This window comes from Capricornis sumatraensis, chromosome 1 (assembly GCF_032405125.1).
Source record: "Capricornis sumatraensis isolate serow.1 chromosome 1, serow.2, whole genome shotgun sequence".
Taxonomy (NCBI): domain Eukaryota; kingdom Metazoa; phylum Chordata; class Mammalia; order Artiodactyla; family Bovidae; genus Capricornis; species Capricornis sumatraensis.
In genome coordinates, this window is record NC_091069.1 from 151,649,268 (window position 1) to 151,668,632 (window position 19,365).

At 40.3% G+C, this 19,365-nt stretch overlaps 1 protein-coding gene across 1 annotated transcript in view; it reads left to right on the forward strand.

Annotated features, from left to right (window-relative positions):
- The window catches only part of ADGRG7 (adhesion G protein-coupled receptor G7), a 66,138-nt gene that overhangs the window by 17,416 nt on the left and 29,357 nt on the right, over positions 1 to 19,365 (forward strand). The window contains exons 2-6 of the mRNA XM_068985843.1: positions 2,500 to 2,613; positions 3,657 to 3,761; positions 7,802 to 7,911; positions 11,012 to 11,161; positions 12,459 to 12,562. Coding sequence (XP_068841944.1) covers positions 2,500 to 2,613; positions 3,657 to 3,761; positions 7,802 to 7,911; positions 11,012 to 11,161; positions 12,459 to 12,562 — 583 coding nt within the window. The remainder of the gene's footprint in view (positions 1 to 2,499; positions 2,614 to 3,656; positions 3,762 to 7,801; positions 7,912 to 11,011; positions 11,162 to 12,458; positions 12,563 to 19,365) is intronic.

Here is a 19,365-nt window from a genome sequence, read left to right on the forward strand (position 1 = left end):
TCGGACCTTGCTTCTATCACCAGTCACATCTGCAGCTGAGTATTGTTTTTGCTTTGGCTCCATCCCTTCATTCTTTCTGGAGTTATTTCTCCACTGATCTCCAGTAGCGTGTTGGGCACCTACTAACCTGGGGAGTTCCTCTTTCAGTATCCGATCATTTTGCCTTTTCATACTGTTCATGGGGTTCTCAAGGCAGGAATACTGAAGTAGTTTGCCATTCCCTTCTCCAGTGGACCACATTCTGTCAGACCTCTCCACCATGACCCGCTCGTCTTGGGTTGCCCCACGGGCATGGCTTAGTTTCATTGAGTTAGACAAGGCTGTGGTCCTAGTGTGATTAGATTGACTAGTTTTCTGTGATTATGGTTTCAATGTGTCTGCCCTCTGATGCCCTCTTGCAACACCTACCATCTTACTTGGGTTTCTCTTACCTTGGGTGTGGGGTATCTCTTCATGGCTGGTCCAGCAAAGCGCAGCTACTGTTCCTTACCTTGGACGAGGGGTATCTCCTCACTGCCGCCCTTCCTGACCTTCAACGTGGGATAGCTCCTCTAGGCCCTCCTATGGCCGCGCAGCCACCGCTCCTTGGACAACAGACTGGTTTCAAATAGGAAAAGGAGTACGTCAAGGATGTATATTGTCACCCTGCTTATTTAACCTCTATGCAGAGTACATCATGAGAAACGCTGGACTGGAAGAAACACACGCTGGAATCTAGATTGCTGGGAGAAATATCAATAACCTCAAATATGCAGATGACACCACCCTTATGGCAGAAAGTGAAGAGGAACTAAAAAGCCTCTTGATGAAAGTGAAACCGGAGAGTGAAAATGTTGGCTTAAAGCTCAACATTCAGAAAACGAAGATCATGGCATCCGGTCCCATCACTTCATGGGAAATAGATGGGGAAACAGTGGGAACAGTGGCAGACTTTATTTTGGGGGGCTCCCAAATCACTGCAGATGGTGACTGCAGCCATGAAATTAAAAGACGCTTACTCCTTGGAAGAAAAGTTATGACCAACCTAGATAGTATATTCAAAAGCAGAGACATTACTTTGCCGACTAAGGTCCGTCTAGTCAAGGCTATGGTTTTTCCTGTGGTCATGTATGGATGTGAGAGTTGGACTGTGAAGAAGGCTGAGTGCCAAAGAATTGATGCTTTTGAACTGTGGTGTTGGAGAAGACTCTTGAGAGTCCCTTGGACTGCAAGGAGATCCAACCAGTCCATTCTGAAGGAGATCAGCCCTGGGATTTCTTTGGAAGGAATGATGCTAAAGCTGAAACTCCAGTACTTTGGCCACCTCATGAGAAGAGTTGACTCATTGGCAAAGACTCTGATGCTGGGAGGGATTGGGGGCAGGAGGAGAAGGGGACGACAGAGGATGAGATGGCTGGATGACATCACGGACTCGATGGATGTGAGTCTGAGTGAACTCCAGGAGTTGGTGATGGACAGGGGCCTGGCGTGCTGCGATTCATGGGGTCGCAGAGTCGGACACGACTGAGCGACTGAACTGATCTGAACACCGTCATTATTGGACCAGCACTCTGCCTCCTGTATTCTTAAGCTTGGTTAATTTGTTCACCATCTACCCTGTCTTTTGGTTTAGGTTTAGAGTCCCAGTGTCCCCAGCTCAAAATAACCAGTCACTAGGTCCAAATCCTGTCTCAGGAGTGCTCCTTAGCTGATTGATCCCTAACATCCTTAGAGCCACTGTTTTCGATCAGGTTCTCATTTAGCTGGTCTCCTTTGCCTCCCAGCCTCAGTCATTTCCCATACTGCTTGAGGTGTCTTCCTAAAAAACATTCCTTATGATGTTACTCCCTTGTTTTAAGATCTGCCCTCCTCCCTCACCACCTGCCCCAGGCTCCTGCAGGATTAAATCTTTTCGGCTTGGTCTATAAAGCTGCTCACAGTGCCACTTCTGTTCTGCTGTTGATCCACAAAGAACCAATGCTCCTGATGTGTCAGGCTTTTCCCTGTACTTGGACACGTCAGAACTTTCCATGTTTTTGAATTTTTTGCTCTTTGTATCCTGCCTACATTTTATCTGACTTTTCTAAATTTAGTCTTGAAACCTGATGCTAAAAACATCCCCTCTTCTCTGGAATAGTTACCAGTCTTTCCTGGATGGTCTGCCTCTGTCTTCATCTCTCTTCTGAGTTCTTATAGCACTTGTAAATCTGCATTGAAATGGTTCGACTATATCTATCTAATCTATTGACATAGATTACTGTTTCCTTCAGTAGATTCAAATCTCCCTGGACAGGGTGTTATATCTTTGAAATATGTTTTTTTTTTTAATCCATAGCATCTAGTAAGCATTGTATATCCTGTGTAAATTCTGTTTTTTTTTTTATCATATTACAAAGAATATTTTTCAGCAATGGTCTTCAAAAATAGTGATTTTATATACAGAAATCAAAGGCCACAGACCCGAAAAAGGAAACTAATCAGCCAGTTCATATACTATTCTGTTATTTATTATTTCTTTAGGAACAATTACCCCTACATCAAGCACCCCTATAGAGTTCTGCAAGAATGGTGGAACCTGGCAAAATGGCAGATGCATTTGTCCAGAAGAGTGGAAAGGACTGAGATGTACAATCAGTAAGTTACTTGGGATAATACTAGGGTGTGAGATTTAGGTGAATCTTATGTTTCTAAGGACAGCAGCAAAGCTTCTTGAAGCTCCTGTTAATTGCTATAGTAACAATGGGCATAATGATCACGAATTTAAGATGTGTTTATTAGCTGAAGAGTAAAAACTGAGTTTTCTTGTGCTATTTACCTGTATGTTCAGTACACTGCCTTTCTTTTCCAACTGTCAAGTTTCTCTGTAAAACTAATGGTTGTTTTTCTTTCTGACTGCAGCGTCTACTATAAGGCAATGGGTAATATGGTTTTCCCAGGTCCTTTCAAGTGGTAATATGCCATGTTACACCATTTCAAATACCATAATTCCAACATACTTAACTTTTCTGAAGTCAAGATGCACCTACTTGTTCAAATATCTACTTAGGTGAAGTTTTTGTTTTTTTCTACCTTTCTCTTGGAGAGATGTTATGAAATCAATGGCTTGACTTCACTCAGTAGTATCTCAGAATCCAAGTTAAAAGCACTTCTTGATCTGCAGTGTGCTTCCCAGCACTCTACACACTTCATGCTGCCTGCTAAGGATTCAGAGCCTTAGAACTCACTCCAATAATTTACAACATTCTGAACAGCCAGGGTACACCCCCACAGAAACCCATGCCTTTGGCTGTTTGCTGTAACCTCCACCCTCGGTCCCTTTGCTTCTGTAGGCTCTATATCTTTGATTTTCAAGATTCCAACTAATGTAATACACTATCCTTTCTGATGTGTTAGTGCTCACATCCTACCTATACTGAGTTATATATTGTGCACATTGTAACTGAACCTGTTATATAATGTACTAGTTACTGTAATGGTAGTAACTTAAAATATGTTGTTGCTGGGTGGTCAGTGAGGCCTATAAGCCTTCTGTTACCCTTCAAATTACATTCTATAGGTTTTGAACTTTGGCTTTAATCTGGTTTGAAATTCAGAAAGAAAAATGATGAAAATTAATAATGAAAAAATTTTGATAATGATGAATTTATGATTCAAAAATATTTTTCTTTCCATTACAGTTAATTTCTGTGAAAACAGTACCTATGGGAGTTTTACTTTTAACAGAATTCCCGTGGGAAGATATGGATCTTCCTTGCAAGTATGTGACAAGAACACTGTAAATGGTATGTGCTTTCCCAAGCATCTCCTCTGTCTAGGCATCTGAATTGCTATGCAGGATCATACCTATCTTCTCTCCAACTAGTTTTAGATCCCTGAAAGAGGCATCAGGGGAGATTTTGTTGAAGGAATTGGTTCCCTTTCATGATGCCAGTGTTCAGAGTTTTGGGTGTTAACTCACGTAATTCGATTTTCCTAAAAGCTAAAATATAGATCAGTCAGTCAGTCAGTCAGTTCAGTCGCTCAGTCATGTCCGACTCTTTGTGACCCCATGAATCGCAGCACGCCAGGCCTCCCTGTCCATCACAAACTCCCGGAGTTCATTCAAACTCATGCGCATCGAATCAGTGATGCCATCCAGCCATCTCATCCTCTGTCGTCCCCTTCTCCTCCTGCTTCCAATCCCTTCCAGCATCAGAGTCTTTTCCAATGAGTCAACTCCTTGCATGAGGTGGCCAAAGTACCGGAGTTTCAGCTTTAGCATCATTCCTTCCAAAGAACATCCAGGACTGATGGAACAGTAGTAAATTCCTTTTAATTCTTTTTCAATTGATTTATTCTTGAGGCCCCCTCCATCTCCCGGAGTTTGACTAAGTTGAGATCTGTTCTCTCAGTTACATAATTTATCTCAATTTTAAAGATTAGCTAGACTGTGGATTTATACCATATCTACTTTGAGACTTCATCTTTCTAGGTAGAAATGCAGCTGAGTCTGTCCAGCTAGTAGTCTTTCACCTGTTTGAATATTTTAGGTTTTCATCTTGGAACATTCTCTAGCTTCAGCATACCTTTTCTGAAGTGTGACAATGTTTTTTGCACAAAGGCTTTCCAAGAATAAAGGAGCAAATGATATTTTCTATTTCTAATCTGCTTTCTGATGATATCCAGGATTTTGATGACATATGTGATTTTAGTGTCAGATTGGGTAATATCTTCTAAGGGTCGCCCTTTAAATTCATGGACTCCTTTCCTGACTCCCACTGTGCCATGTGATTTCCCTAAATGTTTTAACAGCTCTTAGTTTGCATTGATTTTTATCTGACTAGTCCTCCTGCCTCTCATATCTTCCTGTGGGTCATCATTCACTTCCCTCATATCTTCCTGTGGGTCATCATTCACTTCCCACAGAACCGGATATCACAGTAACTAACTCTAGCTTGTTTATGCAAGTGTTTGACTGAACTTCTGCCAATAATGAAATTGAGAAAATTTTCAGATTTTATTTAGATATTGATCTTTATGTGTGTCAAGTACTCTTTGAAGCACTAAATAAATTACATGTACTGCTCTTTCCGATGCCTTTCTTTGCTTTATTTCAAGAGATTATTGAGACCAGCATTCCATTTGCTGAATCTAAATTGCCTCTGCCCACATATATCACACTTACTCAAGTATTCATTATTCTGTTCTTTACATAGTTCCTCCTAGCTTCTTGATAAGAGCTTAGAGGTAAAAGAGGAGCTTCAACTATATTGGTCCTTACTTCCAATGATATGCCAACAGATACATACTGTCTTAATTTTTATGTTTTTTACATCTTAAATATTTCACTATAATTTACAAAAGAGATGTGGCTACAAAAAATAACTGTGTTATTGAATTGGGAAGAGTAAAAATATCAGTTATATACCCATCAAGGGATATCACAATTGCTTGAAATATATTACATTATTGGAACAAGAGAACCTTTCACTTGGTTATGTATTTTTCTTTTCTTAGTAATTAGTATGAAAATGTTTGTTACACTTATCTTTGAATTTTAGATTGTGCCCATAAAATAATTTAAATATATAGATTTCTAGGAAGGGAGGTTCAAGAGGGAGGGGACATATGTATACCTATGGCTGATTCATGTTGATGTATGGCAGAAACTGACAAAATATTATAAAGCAATTATCCTTCAATTAAAAATAAATTTTAAAAAACTACATAGATGTCAAAACTACATAGATGACATAGATGTCAACAATTAGTAAATTTGCTTTTTAGTTCAGTTCAGTCACTCAGTCGTGTCCAACTCTTTGCAACCCCATGAATCGCAGCACGCCAGGCCTCCCTGTCCATCACCAACTCCCAGAGTTTTAGTATTATATTAATAATTACTTCTAATTAATTTGGCTTTATATAGCAAATAACCAAAATACTTTTAATGATTTTGAGTGGATAGGTTCATACTTGTAAGTAATATAGAGAAGATGCATTTGAACTATGGCCACATAAAAAATAATATCCTACATAAATGTTTAAAATTTTCATTATGCCATAGAGTAGAAGTGGAGTGATCATATAAGAGTGAATTTAACCTTCTGCTTTAAGTGTTGTAGGAGCAACCTCTAGTTTTTGTGTTTCTAGTTGTTGCCCCTTATGCAGCTACCCAAATCTGTCCTAAGAGTTCACCTACTGATCAGCTGTCCCACTAATGACAACTGGTAGTGATTTTATCTATTTACATCCTCTTAAGTACTAGCCAGAGGAGGACATTGAGTTGCCGAGGCTCAGGTGATAATCCTAGGAAATAAACCTGATGATTTATTGAGAGCCAGTAATATACTCTGTAGATGCTGCAAAAACTGTAGAACTCTTTGCCTTTCACGTGTCGCCCAGATTTGGGTAAAGATGAAAGATCAGTATAGAATTCAGTATCTGTTCAGTCCATGGAATTCTCCAGGCCAGAATACTGTAGTGAGTATCATTTCCCTTCTCCAGGGGATCTTCCTACCCAGGGATCAAACCCAGGTCTCTCACATTGCAGGCAGATTCTTTACCAGCTGAGCCACAAGGGAGGCCCAACAATACTGGAATGGGTAGCCTATCCCTTCTCCAGCGGATCTTCCTAACCCAGGAATTGAACCAGGGTCTCTTGCATTGCAGGCGGATTCATTACCTATTGAGCTGTCAGGGAAGCCCATATAATTAAATCTCTAGGAGGAATTTTTCACCTTGTTTCAGGTCTCTCCGACTAGTCTGTCATATCCAATTCAATGCTCTTAGGTCCCTCGTTTTTGGAAGGCAAACCTTCCTTGCAGACTTCAAAGGAAGAAAATAGTTGACTGATCTTTTGAATTCCAGATTTAAAAATCTAGACAAGTGGTATCTGCCTGAAATATTCATGCAGTGGCTGTCTGATTCACTTTTCCCTTGCTGTGTATAAAAATATCCCAAACTTACTGGCTGACAACAATAAAGATATAAGCTCCTCATAGTCCTGTGAGTTGACTGTGGCAGCTGGATTGTGCTGGAAGGTTTAAGATGATCTGACTCACATGAGGCTTTGGTGCTGCCTGTTGGCTGGGGGTCTTCAGGTCTCTTCCACGTGGCCTTTCACCCTCCAGTAGATTAGACCTGCTTCCTTATATGATGGTCTCAGGACAGCGTTTCTGATACAGGCTTTGGAAATCAAACAGTGTTATTTCTACCACATTTTGTTGATCAAAGGTAGATTCAGGAAATGGAGGAACAGACTTCACTTCTTGATGGGAAGAGCAGTAAAATCATGTTGTGAAGGGGTTATGACTACTGGAGCAGGTGGTTGCTTTCATTTTTCCAAGTATTCTTCCTTTATTCTTTTCTTCAAAATTGAAGTATAGTTGATTAACAATATTGTGTTAGTTTCAGATATATAGCAAAGTGATTCAGATATATATATGTGCGCAGGGGAGCTTCTGTGGTGGCTCAGATGGCAAAGAATCTGTCTGCAATGAGGGAGAACTGGGTTCAATCCCTAGGCTGGGAAGATCCCATGGAGGAGGGCATGGCAACCCACTCTAGTATTCTTGCCTGGAGAATCCCCACGGACAGAGGAGCCTTGCGTGCTGCCGTCCATGAGGTCGCTAAGAGTCGGACATGACTGAGCAACTAAGAATATGTGTATGTGTATTCTTTTTTTGTTTCTTTTCCATTGTAGGTTATTACAATACATTGAATATAGTTTCCAGTGCTAAACAATAAACTTGTGTTTCTTTTAATCTGTTTTACATATGGTAATATGTACTTGTTAATCCCATAATCATAATTTATCCCTCCCTGCTGCTTCTTTTTATTAAAGCGGGCAGTCCATTGGCAATTCGGCAGTGCAGTCTTGAAAATGGAGAGATAAAATTACAAAATGTGACGATAGGAAATTGTAATCAAAATCTGGAAACCCTGGAAAAGCAGGTAGGCTATATATTCCATGAGAAGGGCAATGGGAAAAAGTTCAGACTGTACATACTCTGTTCTTGAGATACTTGATGCCAAACCAATGCTTTCAAAACTCTCATACTAGAAATAGCAAAGACTATTAACTGAAACTCAGAGAAGGCAATGGCACTCCACTCCAGTACTCTTGCCTGGAAAATCCCATGGGCGGAGGAGCCTGGTGGGTTGCAGTCCATGGGGTTGCTAAGAGTCGGACACGACTGAGCAACTTCCCTTTCACTTTTCACTTTCATGCATTGGTGAAGGAAATGGCAACCCACTCCAGTATTCTTGCCTAGAGAATCCCAGGGATGGGGGAGCCTGGTGGGCTGCCGTCTGTGGGGTCGCACAGTCGGACACGACTGAAGCGACTTAGCAGCAGCAGCAGCAGTAACTGAAACTATCCTTATATTTTAAAGTTGATATCCATTTGTGAAAACAGACAGTTGGACATGTTTGTTTGGCAAAGGTCAGCAAATGATAATTTATAGCATATTTTATTTTTTAGAACTATTTCAGTATTTTAAATAGCTGCATTTTACATTTGATATATATTATAAAGAAAATGAAAATATGTCTTTTATTACTTTAGTTTTGATATTGTATATTTTAAAATAAAATTTTCTTTTTTAGCACCAAAAACATTTTGTATTGGGGTATAGCCAATTAACTATTGTGGTAGTTTCAGGTCAACTGTGAAGGGACTCAGCCATACATACACATGTATCCATTTCCCCCCAAACCCTGTTACCATCCAGGCTGGCACATAACATTGAGCAGAGTTCCATGTTCTATACAATAGGTCCTTGTTGATTATCCATTTTAAATATAGCAGTGTGTAAAAGACATTCCCTATGTCCTTAACTAGTTTTTAAATGGCCTCATATGTTTGACCACTGAAGTTTTGACTGAAAATAGATACCTAACATTTGATACCAAAAGGAAGGTATTTTATGGTCTCTTGGATCAGAATAAAGAGAAACAAGCTATAATCCAAACCCCTTTGAAACAGGAAGTTCAGAACCTGATGCTGGTCTCAGGGCTGTATTCATGAGCAAGTGAAGTGGGAAATATAACTAACTGTTCTTTAATGCAAATTAGATTATTTTGACTAAGGATATACTCAAATGCAAATGCAAGGAATTGTTAACACCTGGGACCAAGCAAGGGGAGGAGGAAGAAACTTATTTGTGTTCCTCTTGGCACGAGGCATGTTACATGTGTTATCTCATTTAGTCCTTACATAACCTATAGCTCAAATGGTAAAGAACCGGCTTTCGATGCAGGAGACCAAGGTTCGATCCCTGGGTTGGGAAGTTCCTCTGGAGAAGGGAATGGCAATACATTTCAGAATTTTTGCCTGGAGAATTCCATGGACAGAGAAGCCTGGTGGGCTGCAGTCCACGGGGTCGCAAAGAGTCGGACATGACTGAGTGACTAACACACACACAACCTCTGAGAGTTATAGTTTCATTCTCATATTATAGATTATTCTAGCTAATCACACTTACATGTTATTGAGTACTAACTGCATGCTAAATACTGTGCTGAACATTTTATATGTGTTATTTTAATTTTAAAAGCGACTATGCATTGATATGTTCATTCTATAGATGAGGAAACTCTCTGAGAGTGTCCTATTTTGCTCAGTGAACCACAGCCAAAAAGTGATGGAGCTGGTCTTTAAAGGCCACACTGTACCACACCAGCTCCCTAATCTCAGTTGGGCAAGGGAGTGGGTGAGGACGAGGGTAGAGTGTGGAGATGGCTGCCAACCACATAGGTTGTGTGGCTCAGACAGTAGGGAATCTACCTGCAATGCAAAAGACACAGGTTCGATTCCTGGGTTGGGAAGATCCCTTGGAGAAGGGAATGGCAACCCACTCCAGTATTCTTGTCTGGAGAATCCCATGGACAGAGGAGCCCGGTGGGCTATAGTCCATGGGGTCACACAGAGTCAGACATGACTGAGTGACTAACACTTGCACTTTCATTCAGATTGGGGGAAAGGCTTCATGTTCTGGAGTCTGATAAGGCAGTTTTTGAGCATCATTTCTCTCATTTGTAGGCTGCATGAACTTTGGGTGAGCTCTATAACCTCTCCAAGCCTTTAAATAGGAATGAGGGTGCTCAACTTGCAATATTGTTTTGCATATTAAATGTGATAACACCTATAAAACATCTAGTTAAATGCCTAACACATAGCAGAGACCTGGGCATTGAATGAGAACCTTGTTTCTACTGATTGGATATTGTTTCGGACTCTTCCGTAAGAGTAAATAGTCTGTGATCTTGGTTTGATTTTTGCAACGATGCTGCCATCTAGTGAAAACTAAGCCACACAGACACATACGTATTAACACCTGGCCTTTTGGAAAAGGAAATGGCAATCCACTCCAGTACTATTGCTTGGAAAATCCATGGACAGAGGAGCCTGCTAGGCTACAGTCCATGGGGTCTCAAAGAGTCGGACACAACTGAGCGACTTCACTTTCACTTTCCACTAAAGATAATATGGATTAATATGTTTAGCCTCACAACCTAGAGCCTGGAGGTTCACTGGTACCTGGAGAGGTTTCCTAACTTCCCTAACTCTATGTGCTACAAAGCCAGCTTAAAAAATTTCCAGCCCATTGCAGGCTATAATTTTGTAAACTACTAATGAATTACTAGGAAAGTAGAACAAAAAAGGCTTATAGGATAAAAATCCATTTTACAAATTATTAGATTCAACAGCATAGAATTGTTATGTCTCTGACCACTTGCATTTTCTATTTTTATCTCCCTATGGACTCTGTAGCAATCAGTGAACCACCATTGGTCCATGGGTTATACCTAGAGGAGCCCTGCCCTGGCTTAATTAATTAATCCTGGCAGGTATTAATAGAAAGGGCTGGGAAAGCCACGGGCCTACATGTACTGTGTCCTTTATGCAAAGGAAAAAGCAAAAATGAAAAATGGAGTGGATGTGATGTTCATGAGGTTGAGGGTCAATTCAGTTCCAGCTTATTCAAATGTGTTGTTTGCAAAGTGTTCGGATATAGTTTATAAAGTTAGGGCTTTTTTCTTTTTTTAACAGATTGTCAATATCTCAACACAGTCTCAAAATATTTCTAATGAAGCCCAGATTTTAACATCGAATGCCAGTAAATTAACTCCTGAGGACATCATGTCTGCTACTAGAGTAGTCGGACAGATTTTTAACACATCCAGAAATGCTTCATCTGAGGTAAAACTCATACGGTTTTTTAAAAAGGGAGGGGAACAAAGAAAGACATTTCAAACTCTACTCCTTACTACAAAGTATGGACTTGGTCAGGGTTTTAGTTGCTCAAAACCATTTTGCAGAGCACTGTCTCTGAGAGATGTTCAAAGGAATATCGATAAAAAAGGTCTACTTGTCCAAATATTCTCTTTTGGGATAGTCACAAATGATTATCATGTTAAATCTTCTGGAAAGTCCTGGAATGAACAAATCTATTTCACTTTAGTAATATGTTTATCAATCGTATTTGACCTCTCACCTCTATTCAATTCCAAATAACTTGAGTTCCAAGAAACTCACTTTGGATCATGCTGTTTTAAACCGGGATCCCTTTCTGTTGAGCATATTTGAATTTTAGTCTTGGTTTTCCAAAAAATTGAGCCTAATTTACATTTCTGATATCATAACCTGTTAAACTCTGGTACCTGAAAATGAGAACTGCAGGCAGCATTCGCCAATTGGCACAGTTTAGGTACTGGCCTAGCAGGGTTTATAAACTGCCAATCTGGAAGGACCCAGTATCTGCTAGTTGGATATCAGCATGGCCTGAAAACATCTGTTTTATTCTATTCTTTTTAAATAGTTTATTTTAAAAATGTTTTTTGTTATCCGAGGTCTTTGGAAATAAAGTGGGATTCAAATTGCAAGTTAATAAATATGGAATTGAAAGAAATATAATGACCACCAAACGTAGAATTTATGACAGGCTTAGCCCATAAGGACAGAATGGTGTCAATATCTATAACAAAGGCAGTTAAAATGTAATCAGGTGTGGAGACATTGCATCTGACATACTTCTGAGGTTTTAATTTTAAGAAAACTGGAAATAATTTTACTAAGCCTAATAGTTACTAACAGTTAGAGTACGTATAATTAAGGTCTTATATTAAGTATAATGGACTGTAATGTTTTAAAGAGCCCCGTATTCTTCTTATTTTGTTTCCACTTCTGTATCGAAACACCCGCTTTTGTGTTCTTGGGGGTGAGGGTGGAGGTTCTGTGAAACACCTTGCTATGAGGTCAATTCAGAGACCTAAGCCTCCTAATTAACTCAGTTTATATTTTCACTGTGCCTTGCCTTTATTCTCTCTGCCTTCTTAGGTGGAGAGAATACTTTCAAAACTAGTTTTGAAAAATATTTCTAGATTACCATACCAATGGTGCCACTAGATATGGTAATAATTCATGGTAATGGTCACTATAATGATGATGATGGTGTGTAATGTGTCTTCTGTGATAATCAATGCCTTCTTCCTGGCAGGCGAAAAAAGTTGCTGTGACAACAGTGAGTCAACTTCTAGATGCTAGTGAAGATGTTTTTCAGAGAGCTGCTACTACTGCTGATAATGATGATACCTTTGCAACGTAAGCACAATTCCGGTTTGGAAGGAAAATCTAATGCAGTGCTGCTTACTTTCCTAGGTTACAGCATTAACAGAGGTGTCTATATTTCTCTCGTGGATACACTAAATGGCTAATTCTCTGGAGTGCAGACTAAAGCTGTAGCTTTCTAACTCCTCATTGCAGGGGTGGCCGTGGCCTGGGATATAGAGTAACTGGGATGATTCAGATTAGGACTTGTTTTCCCAGCCTTAGTTTGGCATGGCCAGGAAACACTGCGGGCATAATTCTTTCAGCTCCTTTCTCAGTGCACAGAACTGCAAAAAAAATGGCATAGCTTTCAAACACACATTTCTAGCTCCCGTGCACTCCCAACCCCACCCTAGTTCAGCTCTCCCCAAGATCCTAGTGTAGTTTGATTAAACGTTCTTTAGCTTTCCCAAGGCTACACTGAAAAAAAAAAGAGGATCCAACTCTGCCTGCTTTCTCTCTTTTGGATTCCTATGTCACAGATTACTTCTGGTTGTGCATTTATACTAAAACTTGTGTACTTTATTCATAGAGGTCTCTCACTAGGAGTCAGTGTGTTTCTATCTTCTATACAGTTTTCTTAATTCTTTAAAAATTTAATCAAATATGCATGCTCATTATAGAAAAAGAAACTATGTAGAGAGGTGAAATTTTAAATACTGTCTCACCTTAACCTGTTGGTGTATATTCTTCAAGATTTTTTCCTCTGTGTGTGTATATCCTACTACCTACTCTATTTTTCTTTTAAGATTTTTTTGATGGGGGCTATTTTTAAAAGTCTTTTGTTGAATTTGTTACAGTATTGTTTCTGTTTTCTGTGTTGGTTTTGGGCCACATGGCATGTGGGATCGTAGCTTTCCGACCAGGAATTGAACCCACATTACTGCATTGGAAAGTGAGACCATGCCCGCTGGACCACCAGGAAGGTCTCTACTACATGTTTTTTAAATATAGAACTTGTTTTTGTCACTTTATAATACCTTATAAACATCTTAATATATATACCTATGTAGAATGGGAAAGACTAGAGCTCTCGTCAAGAAAATTAGAGATACCAAGGGAACATTTCATGCAAAGATGGGCTCGATAAAAGACAGAAATGGTATGGACCTAACAGAAGCAGAAGATATTAAGAAGAGGTGGCAAGAATACACGGAAGAACTGTACAAAAAAGATCTTCACGACCCAGATCAGTGGAGAAATAACCCCAGAAAGAATGAAGGGATGGAGCCAAAGCAAAAACAATACTCAGCTGTGGATGTGACTGGCGATAGAAGCAAGATCTGATGCTGTAAAGAGCAATATTGCACAGGAACCTGGAATGTCAGGTCCATGAGTCAAGGCAAATTGGAAGTGGTCAAACAAGAGATGGCAAGAGTGAACGTCGACATTCTAGGAATCAGTGAACTAAAATGGACTGGAATGGGTGAATTTAACTCAGATGACCATTACATCTACTACTGTGGGCAGGAATCCCTCAGAAGAAATGGAGTAGCCATCATGGTCAACAAAAGAGTCCGAAATGCAGTACTTGGATGCAGTCTCAAAAATGACAGAATGATCTCTGTTCATCTCCAAGGCAAACCATTCAATATTACAGTTATCCAAGTCTATGCCCCAGCCAGTAATGCTGAAGAAGCTGAAGTTGAATGGTTTTATGAAGACCTACAAGACCTTTTAGAACTAACACCCAAAAAAGATGTCCTTTTCATTCTAGGGGACAGGAATGCAAAAGTAGGAAGTCAAGAAACACCTGGAGTAACAGGCAAATTTGGCCTTGGAATGCGGAATAAAGCAGGGCAAAGACTAATAGAGTTTTTCCAAGAAAATGCACTGGTCATAGCAAACACCCTCTTCCAACAACACAAGAGAAGACTCTACACATGGACATCACCAGATGGTCAACACCGAAATCAGATTGATTATATTCTATGCAGCCAAAGATGGAGAAGCTCTACACAGTCAACAAAAACAAGACCAGGAGCTGACTGTGGCTCAGATCATGAACTCTTTATTACCAAATTCAGACTTAAATTGAAGAAAATAGGGAAAACCGCTAGACCATTCAGGTATGACCTCAGTCAAATCCCTTATGATTATACAGTGGAAATGAGAAATAGATTTAAGGGACTAGATCTGATAGATAGAGTGCCTGATGAACTATGGAATGAGGTTCGTGACATTGTACAGGAGACAGGGATCAAGACCATCCCCATGGAAAAGAAATGCAAAAAAGCGAATGGCTGTCTGGGGAGGCCTTACAAATAGCTGTGAAAAGAAGAGAAGTGAAAAGCAAAGGAGAAAAGGAAAGATATAAGCATCTGAATGCAAAGTTCCAAAGAATAGCAAGAAGAGATAAGAAAGCCTTCTTCAGCGATCAATGCAAAGAAATAGAGGAAAACAACAGAATGGAAAAGACTAGAGATCTCTTCAAGAAAATTAAAGATATCAAGGGAACATTTCATGCAAAGATGGGCTCGATAAAGGACAGAAATGGTATGGACCTAACAGAAGCAGAAGATATTAAGAAGAGGTGGCAAGAATACACAGAAGAACTGTACAAAAAAGATCTTCACGACCCAGATAATCATGATGATGTGATCACTAATCTAGAGCCAGACGTCTTGGAAGGTGAAGTCAAGTGGGCCTTAGAAAGCATCACTATGAACAAAGCTAGTGGAGGTGATGGAATTCCAGGTGAGCTGTTTCAAATCCTGAAAGATGATGCTGTGAGAGTGCTACACTCAATATGCCAGCAAATTTGGAAAACTCAGCAGTAGCCACAGGACTGGAAAAGGTCAGTTTTCATTCCAATGCCAAAGAAAGGCAATGCCAAAGAATGCTCAAACTACCGCACAATTGCACGCATCTCACATGCTAGTAAAGTAATGCTCAAAATTCTCCAAGCCAGGCTTCAGCAATATGTGAACTGGGAACTCCCTTATGTTCAAGCTAGTTTTAGAAAAGGCAGAGGAACCAGAGATCAAATTGCCAACATCCGCTGGATCATGGAAAAAGCAAGAGAGTTCCAGAAAAACATCTATTTCTGCTTTATTGACTATGCCAAAGCCTTTGACTGTGTGAATCACAACAAACTGTGGAAAATTCTGAAAGAGATGGGAATACCAGACCACCTAACCTGCCTCTTGAGAAATCTGTATGCAGGTCAGGAAGCAACAGTTCGAACTGGACATGAAACAACAGACTGGTTCCAAATAGGAAAAGGAGTGCGTCAAGGCTGTGTATTGTCACCCTGCTTATTTAACTTCTATGCAGAGCACATCTTGAGAAACGCTGGTCTGGAAGAAACACAAGCTGGAATCAAGATTACCGGGAGAAATATCAATAACCTCAGATATGCAGATAACACCAACCTTATGGCAGAAATTGAAGAGGAGCTAAAAAGCCTCTTGACGAAAGTGAAAGAGGAGAGTGAAAAAGTTGGCTTAAAGCTCAACATTCAGAAAACGAAGATCATGGCATCTGGTCCCATCACTTCATGGCAAATAGATGGGGAAACAGTGGAAACAGTGTCAGACTTTATTTTTTTGGGCTCCAAAATCACTGCAGATGTTGACTGCAGCCATGAAATTAAAAGACGCTTACTCCTTGGAAGAAAAGTTATGACCAACCTAGAGAGCATATTCAAAAGCAGAGACATGACTTTGCCGACTAAGGTCCGTCTAGTCAAGGCTATGGTTTTTCCTGTGGTCATGTATGGATGTGAGAGTTGGACTGTGAAGAAGGCTGAGTGCCGAAGAATTGATGCTTTTGAAGTGTGGTGTTGGAGAAGACTCTTGAGAGTCCCTTGGACTGCAAGGAGATCCAACCAGTCCATTCTGAAGGAGATCAGCCCTGGGATTTCTTTGGAAGGAATGATGCTAAAGCTGAAACTCCAGTACTTTGGCCACCTCATGAGAAGAGTTGACTCATTGGCAAAGACTCTGATGCTGGGAGGGATTGGGGGCAGGAGAAGAAGGGGACGACCCAGGATGAGATGGCTGGATGGCATTACGGACTCGATGGACGTGAGTCTGAGTGAACTCCGGCAGATCGTGATGAACAAGGAGGCTTGGCGTGCTGCAATTCATGGGGTCTCAGAGAGTCGGACACGACTGAGAGACTGAACTGAACCGAACTGAACTAAACTACTACTTAAGCAGTTCTCTGGTGCTGAACATTTAGATAGCTTCAGGTCTTTTGATATTTTGAGCAATCAGCATTCTTGTACGCAATCTTTGTTTGCATGACCTATTATTTCCTAGAAGTAGTTCTCAGTTCTCTAATAATTATGACCAGTACCTATTTAGTGTTGATTCTCCAGAGTGGAAAAGGCACAAAAGCAGGAAACAGAACATTCACAAGATTATACTTCTGAGAGACAGTGGTAGAGGTGTAAACAAGTGAACTAGTATATTTCTTAACTTCAGATTTCACTAGGAGTCTGGACCCTTCTCACTGGCAGTGTAGATGCTCCCATTTTTCTTGAAGCTGGAGAAAATTGCAGCCATGAGATCTGGAGTCTATCTTCAGTGAACTCCCTTCAGAGCTGGAGGCTCTGTGTTTGCAGTTTTGCTGGAGGCAAAGGGAAAGAGTGGATTTTTTGGTGAGAAGGCTGAGGAAAGAGCCATTGTGGGATTCAGCTGAAAATGTCACAGGTCATGAGACAGATGAAATCACTGTCTCAGCAATAGACAGTTATGATTTTTGTTGTCTTCTGGCATGGAAGGATAAAAAAAGGCTGTGTGATTTATGTGTAAATTCCAAATGGCATCAAAGAAGGTGTGTAAAGGAATAAATGAAACATTTAAATATAAGACATGTTGAAATATGAATTGATATACACTCAGACCCTCCTTCCTCCCATTCTGAATTTCTAGGCTACTTATTTTTCTAATGATGGGTTATCAGTTTATCCTCTCCCAGGTGGTCTTTTGCATAAACTTCTGCAGACTCAGGTCTTTATTCATGTAGATAAGACTTTCATCTTCAGCTTCCAGCCTTAAGATCAGGTCACCAACCTGTTAGCTCTCCTCAGGAGAAAAATCTTGGTGACCTGCCAGCAGAGGTACTCTCTCTCCTGTCTCCCTTGGAAGGAGATTGTTCCTCGAGGCAACTCTTCCATTGACCTGAGACCAGAGTGCAAATTCTCCTGATAGACACCAGCCTTCATGGTGCATCTCACTCTGATTTTCCCTTCTTTCATTCCCAGGGGAGGAATTTTCAATAGGAATAATTAAGCCTCTCATTTTAAATTTGTGTTTGTCCTTACAATGATATGCTGTCTTTCCCCAGTATACATGGGAGGTTGGTTCCAGGACCACACTCTCTTTTACCTTATCTGCTCCCAACAGATACCCGAATTCCCAGATGCCCAAGTCCCTTATATAAAATGATATAGTTGGCCCTTTGTATCAGCAGGAGGCTCCACATTGACAGATTCAACCAACCATGGATGTGAAACCTGAGATAAGGAGGGCCAGCCATAATAACCTGTTAAAGCCAGGCTTTTCTGATATAATTGCTGCGCTGATGTAAGATTCCTGAGTGAAAGGGGATCTGGTTGCTTCTCGTCATTTGTACCAGGTTGATGGCCAGTCTCCTGACCAGCACCCACCTATCATCTGATCATGATGACGAGAGGAAAGAATAATATGGGAGGAATAAACCCCTCACATGGCCATGGCTAGAGCAACCCTTAAAAACGGCCAACACTCCCATGCCTCTAGCACACTTTTCTTGTTCGTCTTCAACGCCTGAAGGAGCTTCCCTAGTATCCCCAGTGTTTCACAGGTACTGAGCTTTTAGTGGATGCTCAACAGATACTGTTGGTTGAATGAATCATGTTCCTAGCAGACTGGAGCTTTTTCAGGTGTTCCTCCTGTTGAAAGCAGCTCTAGGGTTTCATTGTTATTCATTAAGTGGGAAATACATAGTGTGAATTGCTGAAAATTACAGAAAATAGTATTATGAAAGGAAAACTTTCAAAATAATGACTTTACTTGACTGTTTCCTTATGAATGGTTACCACATTCTCTTTATGAAATTTCTTTATTTAAAATTTTCTTTTTTTAATGTCACTTGGGGAAGGGAAAATATATATTAATGGCAGGAATAAAGTTTTAGAATGAAGAATAATTACATTTTAATGAAATTCTTTTATTTCTGGGAAAATTAGATTGAACCAGTTGTCTTAGACATAGACATCTTGTTTTGTCAAGAACTGAAAGAGTGCAAATATTTTTATGGAAAACAGGAAAAAGAAACAATCTTATGACTTATCTTTGAAAGTGAAAGTCACTCTGTCATGTCCAGCTCTTTGTGACCCCATGGACTGTAGCCCACCAGGCTCCTCTGTCCATGGGATACTCCAGGCAAGAAAACTGGAGTGGGTTGCCATTTCCTACTTCAGGGAATCTTCCAGACACAGAGGTCGAACCCAGGTCTCCCACATTGCAGGCAGATTCTTTACTGTCTAAGCCAATTTATCTTTGGAGAACACCAAATTAACAGATTCCCCCACTCCCTCCCATTGTCCATCTACTCTGTCTTCAAACTTATCCAGAGTAGAAACAAACATTGTGAAAAGCTGCAATGCTTAGTTAATAGCTGAGGCAATGAGCTCAGTTTCTGCTCTTCCATAATTCCCTATGAACTGTCACCTCAAAAGTCAACACTTAAATGGTTTGAAATCCGTGGGCTTTGGGTGAGGAGAGAATTAAATAAGTGAATATTGAGTCTCAACACTGGAGAAACAGAATCACGTGACTGGTCAATGGGAGGGCATGGCAGGGCCA